The sequence below is a fragment of the Lagopus leucura genome, unplaced genomic scaffold (genome assembly GCF_019238085.1).
Source record: "Lagopus leucura isolate 7727_CA_CO unplaced genomic scaffold, USGS_WTPT01 Super-Scaffold_100004, whole genome shotgun sequence".
Taxonomy (NCBI): Eukaryota; Metazoa; Chordata; class Aves; order Galliformes; family Phasianidae; genus Lagopus; species Lagopus leucura.
In genome coordinates, this window is record NW_024962264.1 from 45,388,018 (window position 1) to 45,400,401 (window position 12,384).

Here is a 12,384-nt window from a genome sequence, read left to right on the forward strand (position 1 = left end):
TTCCAAAGCAAAGCATACTTGATGTGATTTTTACCTTGCCTGAACTTGTTCGGCATGGGGCCTTGTGTTCACTTGCAAAGCAAACATGCCAGAGCAGGGCTGGCCAGCACTGATGGCAGCTGCACAGAGAGGCTGCAGAGAGCACAATGACAGTATAAACGTAGGTAGCTAGAGGCTGCCTGTCTCCGGTGCAGCTAAAAAAGAGAAAGCTTGTCTCAGAGAGAAGAAAAATCGATTTATACAATGATGAGAGACAACTTTTCATTTTATTTTTCATTTGCAAATTGCTTTGGAAACATGAGCAATTAAATATCTCCAGCCTGTGAGCTGGGAGCCAACAGTAACTTCCCTGTCTGCTCATTTGTGTGTTTTCCCATGGGTAGGTTAAAAGCACACTGACAATGCAAGATCTTCTATGAATATTTTTGGCCTGAGCTGGTGATAAATATAAAGCACTATAAAGTGGCCTCAGACTCTATTTGTAAGCCTTGTTGGCCTGAGGGGTGCCCAGCTTCACATTTTGCAGCTGTTGAACACTATTCTCCACCATATAACCTGGCATAGGATCTCTCACAGGAACCTCTGACTGTGAGAGCACCACTGATGTGACAGTACTTACAGACTGGAGTGATGAGCTGCTGAGTGGGTTTGTGTGTTCAATACTTCACAGACAACACCTAGGCTCCTCCACCGAATGAAATATCTAGATGTTAGTCAATCGGAGTATCAGAGCATGCAGATCTTGCACATACACAACAAATAGAAATATTTCTGTAAGCTATTTTCACTCATTAAAAAAAAATATCAAGAGCCCTATCAAAAATACACAAGTGTCTGCCAATAAAATTACAGCATGAGAGTCACCAAGGCTCCTTCCATGTTCACTCAGTTGCTTTGGGGGTTGCAGTGACACTGACCTGCAGCACCCTGACGTGGTGTGGCCCTGCAGGCGTGAAGCATGCAGCCACCTGGCTTTGTTGTGCTGCACCAGCAGGTGACCCAAGTCACAGTCCTACATGAAATAAAGTTCAGACAAAGGAAAGTTCAGTATCTGATAAACATATTTCAGGAGTGGTCTTAGACCTATGTATAAGTGCATATGTATGTGTAGATATTTTATAGTATAAGTGCATAGTATAAAAGATATAATACAAAATGCAAAGATGTGAAGGACGGCGATCCAGATTAGATTACTATTGAGACTTCCCTATGAATTTTTGATACTACTGCCTTTTTTTGTGTACCTTTAGTGCATAGAGGCTCTGTTCTCTGTCATTTGTTCGCGTTTTCCTCCCACTTAGCCTTTTCCTACTGCTTATTATCAAAGTGCATGAAAGTTTATCATTTATGCTTCTTTATTTCTTTAGGCTGTAACTCGGCACTGGATCTAACATCCCAGAAAGCCACAGATGCAGTGGACAATATCTTTAAGTTGCTGAAGGATGTTGCGAGAGCTCGAATGCATATGAAGCAGTTTAAGTCTGTACATAATCCAGGCAGCAACACCAATCAGGCAAGTGAATCTTCCTTTTCTATGTGTCTGTTGCATCTATAGAAGGCTGTCAAAATTCCAGCTTCATGAGCAGCACTGATTTTGCTGCTGTGCTAATCCTATATGGGTTCTGTCCATGTGCAGTAGATTTATGAGATCTTATAATTGACCTAATCATCAAGTCCTTCACTCAAATTCATGCATATCCATGTCCGTGTCAATAAAGATATCTGATGAAGAAAATGGGGATTTCCTCTGTAGCTCTGTGAGATAATTTAAATTTAAAGGAGAAGGTCAATATGCAACTGGACTGGCTTCTCATGTCTTATCCAAGCAGGATGCCTGTGTCCAGACAGCAGCTGTATTTCTGTGTATTTTATCTCCCATTTCTGTAACTAAGACGCAATCCCATTTGTGAATAGGTGAGAAAAACAGCTTCTGTTTATAGAAAGTGAACACGTGAACTGCAGGTCATCAGGACTATTTTGCAGTGTTTTTCTCTTCTCCCATATCCATTGAAGTGTTTAACTTTTTTTTTTTTTTTTCAGTTAAAAGTTGAGCTCAGAGTGGGAAACACATACAGTGATTTAGAGAGACTGTAAAACTTGATTCCAGCCTTAAGCCAGAAAAAAAAATATTGCTCCAGACTCATAAGTATATTGTAGATTGGCAAAGGGACATGGTCCAAATTAAGCAAGGCTTTGCAACAGCAAGAGTGGGGACTGTTTCAACATGTTGCTGGAGAGCCAAGGTGGGTTACTGAATTGTTACTGAAGTCTACAAGTACTTATGACCAGTCTGGTGTCTGAAATGAGGAAAATTGTTCAGTGTTTAAAACAGGTCAATGTAGGGGCAGTCAGATGATAAGAAAATGACCTCTGAAAGTTACCTAAAGTGTAATTAGCATCACTATGTTCTTTGGATGTAACCCAGGCTGTTTGCTTAGGGCTAAGTGCTGGAACACAGCAAGGGATGTATTAACTGTTTGCAGCACCCAGTCTGGCCGTAGAGTGGGTTTAATTATCTTGAATAGAAACAACCTTCTGCTGAGGGCAGTTTAGGAGATTTAGAGTAGCTGAAATAAGCAGTCAGTACATTTTTGTGCCGTACATCTCTTTACAAAAGGATCATATTTTTGTCTAGCAAATGGTACCACATAGTTTGCACACAGCAATTTAGCTCACCTGATGAAATCTATAGGCTGTAGCTTATAGGTGTTTTTCTGCTACATATGTTAGGAGCAAGGAAGCCTCCGTGTCTCAAGAATCAAAAAATGGTTTCTGTGCATATGTTTAATTGAATAGCTTCTTTGAAAGACTTTTGAAATTTGTAGTTTTGCATAAAACAGTGGATGAATGTTTCCATCAGATCATCAAACCAGTTAATGTTGTGACCATGGAAGACAAGAGTATGTAATTTGACTGATATGTAACTACTTTTATCTTGATCTTGCATATATTCACTCCTTCCTTCCTTATTCTTCCTTCTTTATTCTTCTTTCCTCACTTTCTTCCTTCCTATTTTCTTCCTTTCCTCTCTCCCTCTTTTCTATCTTTCCTTCTCCTCACCTCTCTTCTTTTCTTCTCCTTATAATCATGTCTAAGATGTGTGTGATAGCCACAGAGATTTAAAGTAATTATTGTAACACATTTTGTGCCCTACTAGACACGAGAAATTAAAATTTCCAATAGTTTCACTACAAGAATTAGAAATTTATGAAGCTATTGTATAAAAATAGAATTAAAATGTGCTAAATTTTTTGTAGGTAAATGTCAAGTAATAAAAGGTTTTGAAAGTTTTTGAAGTTATCAAAGCATTAATAGTGAAACCTGCCTTTGGTATCATTTTGAAGGTGTCTGACTTTTGTCCCTGAAATTTCAGACATGTAAAATCATGGAACATTTTTAATGCCTTGCCTTTCCAGTACATAGTTATGTCTGAAGTCAGATAATATTTATCCTTTAATTTTGTACAGTAAGTCTCTCTGTTTAACTATGGTTTGATCTTTGCTCCAAGTATTTCATTCCCAATGTCTGTTTCTCATCTATGAGGATATTAAACAGATCTTTATAATAGGATGTCATGCTCACATGTATATTTTCAAACAGTTGTTTATTGCATTACTAGATTTGACACAAATCTTATTTTCTACTGAAAGATATTGCAGTTAACGTCTGCTGCAATTTACTGGCTCAATTAAAAAATATGCACATGTTGTGAAAATAAATAGATAAATTATATAAATCTGCATTGTCAAGACTGTATTCAAAAAGTGTACTTTTATTCTCACTGTAGACTGTTAATCATGAAAAACATCTTTTCAATTGCTTTAAAAAATTATAGTTTCAAGTTAGATAACCATGCCGATAGCTTTTTATTTTCCAGCTATTTTATGTTTATCTTGCATGATGTCCCTTTACAAAAGCATTCTCTCTACAAAAGGAATGACGTTATACTTAATTCTCTTAAGAAGTCCAGGGCCAATGCATCCCTGCACTAGTCCCAAAGGAAAACATACAACAATTGGAAAGTTGCTAATTTTCAAAGACTGTTGCACTTCCTGAAACTATTGTGGCTCCCTAGCAGTTTTGGCAAGGTTCAAAGAAGCAAAACAAAATTCAATCTGCAAATCAAATAAGGCTGAATTTTCATTAAAGAGGATCTTTAATGAAGATCCTAAAATTCCCTAAAATTCTTATTGTGGAAACGTTTTCAAGGTGGTCCCTGAAGAACATAGCATGGTAAATGCTTGGTGTGTTTGAAGATGGGAACAGAGCTCTAATCTTGTTAACTCACTGGGTCAGTGCCTGGATGATTCAGAAAACCCCACTTGTTTAAACATACTGCTCCATGTAATAAGGCTATCACACCTCCAGTTTTTCAATTCACTGAGGATATGTCTGTGGATGACATTAATATTTGGGGTGGCATCTCCCATTCATAGTGAATGCCATTTTCCTTGACTTTAGTGACTTAATAAATTCTCTCCCTACACATCTTTCCTCATCCTGTTCTGATGTAATCACCCTATTTTTTCCTCTATAAATATACCTTCTTTTCTTACTTAGTTGGTCTTTTGTCCAAGGCTCTTTACCATTTTTTAGGGCTAAAATGCTGGTCTTATTAAGAGTATCCCAGGATGCAGATCATCTGCACCTTTGCACGTCCTGCTCTTCCTGATCCTTAACATATCTGAAGCACTGACATGTATGATATTGGCAGGATTTGGGACCCTTCTTTTTCAAGGCCTTCCGTAGATATCAGCCCTGCTGATATCCAGACTTCAGTGATGACATGACACCTGTAGGAAGGCAGGAGGGGTCAGCAAGCAACAACTCCCTGTTTAAATGTTATAAAATTATTCCAAAGAAAATGAGACATGGGTACATGATGGACAACAGAGAATTATCCCTATTGCTCTTCCCCTCTGTACTATCCCAAAGCACACTCCTGAGAAACTAGAAGCCCCCCTTTATTCCTAGCCTGCCTTTACTCATATAGTACACATACAGTAGAATAAATATGGGGCTTTCTTCCTAACTTTTCCATTCAATACTGTGCTGGTGCACACCATTTGTTGTTAAGGTCACAAAAAACACTGCTGCCACAGAAGCATTTTTAAATATTTAAATGCCTCTGTGCTGCTTTCTTTCTAGAATAAATATTTTTTGTTTCCTTTAATGGAAATAGAAGATTTAGAAGAGCAGTTGCACCAAGCCTAAACAGCTTTACTCACAGCGTGTTGTTCTTTTTGTGCAGGCTTCTTACAAACCACTGCTAAAACAGGTGGTGGAAGAGATCTGCAGTGCCGATCGACCTGATTCTGTTGATATTGAGCATATGTCATCAGGCCTCACCGATCTACTTAAAACTGGATTCAGCATGTTCATGAAGGTAAATAAGGTTTCCTAAGTTGATCTGTAAAATTTCCCTAAGTTTATAACATTGTATGGCAATAGGTGATTTTATATATTTAATTCTGTAGAGGGAAGCATAAGGGACAGTCGGGAGAGTTAAAACCTTGCAGAGGGGCTGGAAATAGATTGAGGTACCATATTGCAGGTATGGAATAAGTGGATATTACCACCTGGAGAATGGAGCAGATTGGACACCTAAGAAAGGGTGTGTATGGGAACTGCTGAATCAAGGCCTGAACCTCTGGTTGATCACCTGAGGTGAGCAATGAGTCAGCACAGGAGCACAGGTGAAGGCAATTCACCTGTGCTGCTGGAAGGGGTGGAGCCTGGCTCTGCCTCTCCTAGACCCATTTAAGAGCTGACTACCAGTGGGAAAGGATCTCTTCTGGAGATCTGCTCTGGAGTTTTGCAGTGAGCCTAGGATACGGATAAGCTTTTTATCTATTCTCTTTTTGTTATTATAATCTGCTTTGCTGAACTCTTGTTTATTTCATCATTGTAGCGTTTTTATATTCATTGACTATACAGGGTGGTACTGGGCACGCAAATAAGGGTGATATGTCTGGGAGGAGCCAGTGTGGCTTCAATAAAACTTCAATGAAGGGGTGTCCAACCTCATGTAGCTTTTGGAGCTCTTCAGAGACGTTAGCAAGCAAATTAGTAAGCAAGTGCCAGTTTGTATAAAGTCCCCAGATTTCCAAAAGGCATTGCACAAGACAGTTCATCAAGGAATTTTGTGGATAATGGACAGCCTTGAGATAGGCTAAGAACAAAGAGGTCTTACAGGGCAAGAAGATCAGCAGAGGAGCCCCATGTTCAATGCTCTTTCTATAATTTGATGAGGTTCAACATGCAGTGGGGAGGAAGGGAGGCTAATCAGTCAGAAAGTCCAGAGGGACTGGATGGATTCTCCATCTCTGTGATTTTTCAGAGCTTGGCTGTACAAAGCCCTGAACATCACAGTGTAATTTTGAAGTCTGCGCTGCTTTAGGCAGGGAAATGGACTAGATGGGATCTAAAGATTGCTTCTAGCCTCTGTTGTATTGTGATAATTGAAAAGAAAAACATTTTTTTTCCTATTCTTTGTTAGGCCTTTCATGCATCTAAAGACAGGTGACAAAAAATAACTTTGATTTGTGTGCTGGTTCTATTCTAGAACCCATTATCAAGATAACAAAGGAATTTTTCTGTTATTACAGAGAAGGCTGTCTTGAAGACAAAATCAGATATGTCTAAATACAATGCCTATTTTCAGGAACTTGTGCCTACTGCTGAAATGGATTTTCAGAATGTACTTAGCTAGGTTACTAAATGGAAATTCTTAGCTCTTCAGAGCTTATCATAAAGCCCTGAGTTATGAGATGACAGCTATAGAAAGAGTGACCCAGTGTTGTTTTTATTCATGTATTCATACTGAAAAAAATCATGCTGCTGCCATCCAAAAATAGAAGAAACAGATGTTCCTGCATCAAACAAGGCAAGAAAGCTTGTGCACACCAGTGACTTTTTTTAAATGATTGGATTTATTTATCATTAACTCTCACAATTGCATTTAGTCATTTTTATTTTTTGAGGCAGGAACTTAGCTTGTCCTTTAAAAAAAAAAAAAAAAAAAGACACGTATAAAGTCTAAATGTCTATATGGAAACTGTGACAGGTTTAGCTTGTTTTAGGTCTTTTCTTTCTATATTATTAATTCTTGTGTTTGGGACACTTAAGTGAATTACAGTGATATCCTAATCATAAAGTTCCCATTAGACTATTGGTTGCTGTGCCAACTTGGGTGAAAAGATCAGAACTTGCAAAATGATGGGATTAACCAAAATCCAAACAGATGGGGGAGTACAGGGAAGGAGTGGGAAAGGATTGATCTGTGTGACAGCCAGCATCTCTACTTCTGTTAACTGCATGATGTCAAAGAGGAAGAGAATAAAAGTTTGTTTGCAGAGAGCTTCTTGCAAGCAGGAACAACAGAGCTCTTGAAAAATGCAACATGTATCCTGAAAATTTAATGGGATTGAGGGGATTGTAATCCTAAAATGAGTTTTCTGCAGGAGGAGGTGGGCATCTCTTTATGTACCTCAAGTGCCTGCATCTCTGCAAGTAAGAAAAACAAACAACAAAAAACTGTTGTAAGGAATATATAACAGATGGCCAAGTGAACATCGTGTAGGATGAATATTTCATGGACACCATCACTTATCTCACAATAGTCTGTCTGTGCTTCTTCATTTAGTTGCTACTTTGGCTTGTTGGCAAGTCCTTGTTTACTGCATGAATGAGTCCAGCCTGTATTTCTGACACAAGATCATCTCTACACTTACTGCAGCATCGGCACTGTAATTATTTGATGAACTTCTTCAAATTTATATTTCTTTCTCAATGCATGAATATAAATGCCAACTCAAACATGGAAGGCGTTCTTCCTTCTTTCTTCTTCCTTTGGTCCCTTTTGCTTCAGTCTAATGGGGGTTTTCCTGACAGACAGCACTCTCTTCTCAGCTCTATCAGTAATTCAGGCAGGCAGCCCTTAAAGCAGCAGCCCTTCCCCTCTGACCTGCGTGCCCAGCAGCCAGTAAAGGTTTTACAGGCCATTTTCCATGGCAATTATAGAGTCTGGGGAAGCAGGACATCAGCAATTGACTAAATTTCAAGTATATCATCTCTTTATGTGCCACTGTCACAGCTGGAGGCTTTCAGGGTTTTGCTTTTTTCTTATTTAGTGTTTTTAATTGCCTGAGATAATGGTACCAATTATTTTTAATGCATGATATTTTGAACTGAAAGTAAATTTCACTTGGGAACTTTTGCAAAATTCATATTTTACACTAAATGAAATTCAGATGCCTCAGAAACGTCCTGAAACAAAATAGCTTTAGAAGGACTCCAGAATGCATGCGTTGCTTTTGTTTCAGTCCATTCCAGCTCTTCTGTAACACAAAAATGAATTGTGTTTTGCTACATGAAGCCAGTTCCTTCAAAAGAGAGAGCCTGGGGTGGTTGCATTATCAAACAAAAAATCTTGGCAGAAATTTACATTCTTAGCACAGCCAAATATTTTGTACCCAAAGTATTGTCCTCCTTCAAAACATTTGTGCATAGAATAACAAGATTACAGATTCCAAAACCCTTTTCATTGCAATTTTAATTTGATTTTGAGTTTGCATACCTAGTTGTATTTTTAATATGCATTTTTGGAATTTGTGGCTTGAACTTCGGTCTTCTGAAAAATAGTAAGATTTATGTAGACAACACGTGTTTGGATCTGGGTTTATTTTGACTGAATGATTTGTCAAGACATTTTCTTCTAGTACTGCTTGTGTTTTCTGATTAATATACTGGGTGTCCTTTCAGTGTGTCTAGTGTTGTGTGTGCTTGCTTATAACAAGTTGTCACCAGGGAAGATAGTAAGAGAGGCTTTGTTCAATAGTAAGCTCCTAAATTTTGAGCTTTCTGTGTAAGCCTTGGGTCACTCAGGAGCTTCATGAAATGAAGTGAAGCAGTTTGTTCTGGCAGCAGTGTTCAGAAGAGTAAAGAGCCATGAAAAGGAGTAATATTATTTCATGTATTATTTCAAAGTGTCATAGCAAAGCATTTTGTTTAGTCAATCTCTATCCTCATCATTTTGGGGAGCATTTATTTCTTCAACCTTACAGTCACCACTTACAGCAACTATGGCATGAAATACTCTTAAGATCTTAGCAAGTAATGGTTCTGTCTGACTTGCTTTATAAATAGGTACTTTGCTTTTACTTAGCCTCTTCCTGGTATCTGCAGTAGGTTTGGGCTGGTTTGTTTGCTTAAGGCAGACATTACATTATGTGCAGAGAGTCTTTGTAAGATCTGGTATATTCCTTTAATTAGTCTGTTGGTGTAAATTGACAGTTTCTCAATATAGAACAAGAAATGCAAGTCAACCTGCTGAACTGTAGTACATGCTACCTGTGCCATCAGCTGAATGAAGGTAGCTGACAAAGTGAGTGCAATTAGGAGATCTGCACTCAATACACACTCACTGATACGTTGATATGTTTTTGGACTGGTTTCCAACTTCTGAGGAGCTCAAGAGGAGCAATATTTAACAGGGAGCACAGCATCATCAAAGATCAGCCAGACTGGAGAGGGAGCTTGCCATCCCTCATGCGTGTTTTAGAGGAGGAAGTCTCTTCCGAAGGTTTCCAGTCAAAAAGCAGGACAGGGCTGCCCGAAGACTATGTGTGAGGCAGGCACAATACAGATCAGCACAAAGAGCTGTTCCCTGAGGAGCTGGAGCCACAGAGGCAAAGATATCTATCATGGTGGTGAAAGTAAGGGAAGAGCATTCCACTCAAGAATGGGATGATTACCACTTCCATTCTGACACATGAAGGCGGCTGAAATCCTACGCATTCAGAAGGGGAGGAGGTGGAGAATCTAAAGAGCAAATTCAGCTGTTCTCACCGTCACTTTTTAGAGCCAAACATTTTGAGTGTTCCACACTGAAAGGCGTGTGGTGCTGTAAAAAGAACTATTTCTGGGTGCCATTGACATCACTTCCAAATGCTCGTCGAAGCTGGGAGCAAGGCATTATCAGGGCAGTGTGTTTTTTCAAGACAGAAAGAATGGTTGGAAGCAGCGAAGTAATCAAACTTTTGGAAGTGGTTAAGAGGAAGCTGATGTATAGCACCACCTACATGTTTAAAATTAAAACATGATTTTATAACGTATTAGCTGAAATTCAACGTTTGTACCATTTTAAAGTTAATTAGGAAAAAAAAACGAGACTAGTATTTTGTTTGAATAGAGTTTCTGTAAATGAGTTACAACCCAATCATAGGAATAATGAAACCTTTGAAGTGAAAGCAACTGATTTTATATATAATGAACCTGACTTATTTTCACTGGATGAATTATAAAGGCTTATTCACTGGACTAGCAAAAATACATTATTTATGATTCTTTCATTTACTGATGTAAGGCAGGGATTCTTGCATGTTTAAACTGGACTCCTTGCCTCTACCAGATAGTAATTTACTTCCCATTCCTTAAAGCCTAGTGCATATAGGTATTCAAATGGTGCGCCTTCCCAAGTACTGTCCTCCCACACTAGGAAAGAAAGGAAAGAAGTGAAGAATGAATGGAGGGAGAAGCCCTCAGGCCTCTTGAGAAACATCTCTAGATTTTGGGAGCCATGAAGACTCCATACTCCTGGGAATGGCTCATGACTTTTAACTGGACGTTATTTGATTCAGCTGCTCCAAAAACCAGGATTCTATGGCTATTTCTGAACTTCTTCATTAGTCTTCCTCTGGCAGCTCTAAGAATCAATCACTGCTGAGGTAGACTGATCTACTAAAATAATTGTTTCTTTCATTTTACAGGTGAATCGCCCTCACCCTGGTGACCATCCTCTTCTGATCATCTTTATGGTTGGTGGTGTGACAGTGTCTGAGGTCAAAATGGTGAAGGATCTGGTAGCAACACGCAAACCTAGTACTCAGGTAGAGTCGATTCAAAATGTTCTCATCTGAACAAAGAATGAAAAAAATCAGACAGTGTTGACTATAGCACTGGTATACCAGACTTAGACCAAACACAGCCACACGGACAGAAATGGCATTGGAATTTTGCTGTGAAGACTGTAGGCAACAAGTGTTCAGGAACCAAGGATCTGTTTTTTTGTGTGTATTAGAGTCACCACTTGTGTCAGGTTGGAGGCACTCCAGGCAGACTGGCATTGTTCTAATGGAGCTTTTTTCATGTCTTGAAAAATTCATAGATTGTTAAAAATAATTGTTAATTTTGGAGAATTGTATACAAGAGCAATTCGTTGCCTGCTAAGTACTGAGTAGTATAGTAGCAGTACACAGACTAACTGCAGAGAGATTCAAGAAATGCTGTACCAGCAAATGCATCATAAACACAGAATCACAGAATGGCTCTGGTTGGAAGGGACCTATAGGATCATGAACCTCCAACCCCCCCACCACAGGCAGGGCACAATCTCCACATTTAATACTAGACCACTGAACGCTAGTCTAGTTTCCAGATGGCTTGTAAGCGTCTCTTATTGAATTCCTCTGGAAGGTTTTTTTGATTAGTGAGAAATCGTTAGCAAAACAGAGCCAACCAAAGGCTGATCAGCCGCTGGGTTCATCGCATGCTTTCTGTGTTTCAGCTGTCTTTGCAACAGTATTTTCTAAGACTGGGTTCTATTTTAGAGATGTTTTTTTTCATCTGATAGCATGTTTCACCCCAGTTAGTCAATTGCTAATCTCCTCAAAAGAGTGAATAAAATTCTTTCCTCTCTTGAACACAGATTGGATTGTGACACACTGATGGACAAGTTAATCCACGCCTTAAATGTATTAATATAACCTGAAGGATAAGCACAGGGTTAATAAGTGAGCCAGTGGAGAACTATGCAGCAAGACTTTTGAGTAGCTTTCTAGAGAGAATTGAGGCTTGACAGTGGTGACATGGGATCTGGTGTTGCTTTGCTTTGGCTTAACCCCAGTGGCAGGTCACCCTCTTAGGCAGATTCCTAAAGAATTTTAAGCTTTGACTGCACTGTGCCCTTTGTGAAAATGTGCTATGTTAGGGGTGAAAGGACTGCAAGGGAGAGTCAGGAGGAGGAAGAAAAAAGTAAAGAAGCAGTTGTGTGAGTCTCATATAGAAAACTATATGAGTTAGTTGGATTTACCTGGATTTCTGCACTGTAGCTGTGAATATGTGCCACCTGTTTGGGATTATTCTCTTTTTAAAAAGCCAGGCATTTGTCTAACTCGAGCCAGCACTTAACAGCCTTTTTTTTTTTTGTGGGTTTCAGGCAATCAGCCTCAGACGTCAGGGCAAGGGGGAAGCACTGGCCTCACAAGTCTGTTCCATTCAAACAAAGCACTGACATTTATACTAATTATTGGCTTTTGGAGAAATGGAGAGACATGTGGGTGCAAAAATGAAGAACTGAGTAAAGTAACAGAGAAACTGGCACAA

General features: G+C 39.1%; 1 protein-coding gene across 1 annotated transcript in view; it reads left to right on the forward strand.

Moving 5' to 3' along the window:
- The window catches only part of SCFD2 (sec1 family domain containing 2), a 175,260-nt gene that overhangs the window by 159,382 nt on the left and 3,494 nt on the right, over positions 1 to 12,384 (forward strand). Inside the window, exons 6-8 of the mRNA XM_042871809.1 lie at positions 1,368 to 1,513; positions 5,252 to 5,386; positions 10,770 to 10,889. Of these exons, the coding sequence (XP_042727743.1) occupies positions 1,368 to 1,513; positions 5,252 to 5,386; positions 10,770 to 10,889 (401 nt within the window). The remainder of the gene's footprint in view (positions 1 to 1,367; positions 1,514 to 5,251; positions 5,387 to 10,769; positions 10,890 to 12,384) is intronic.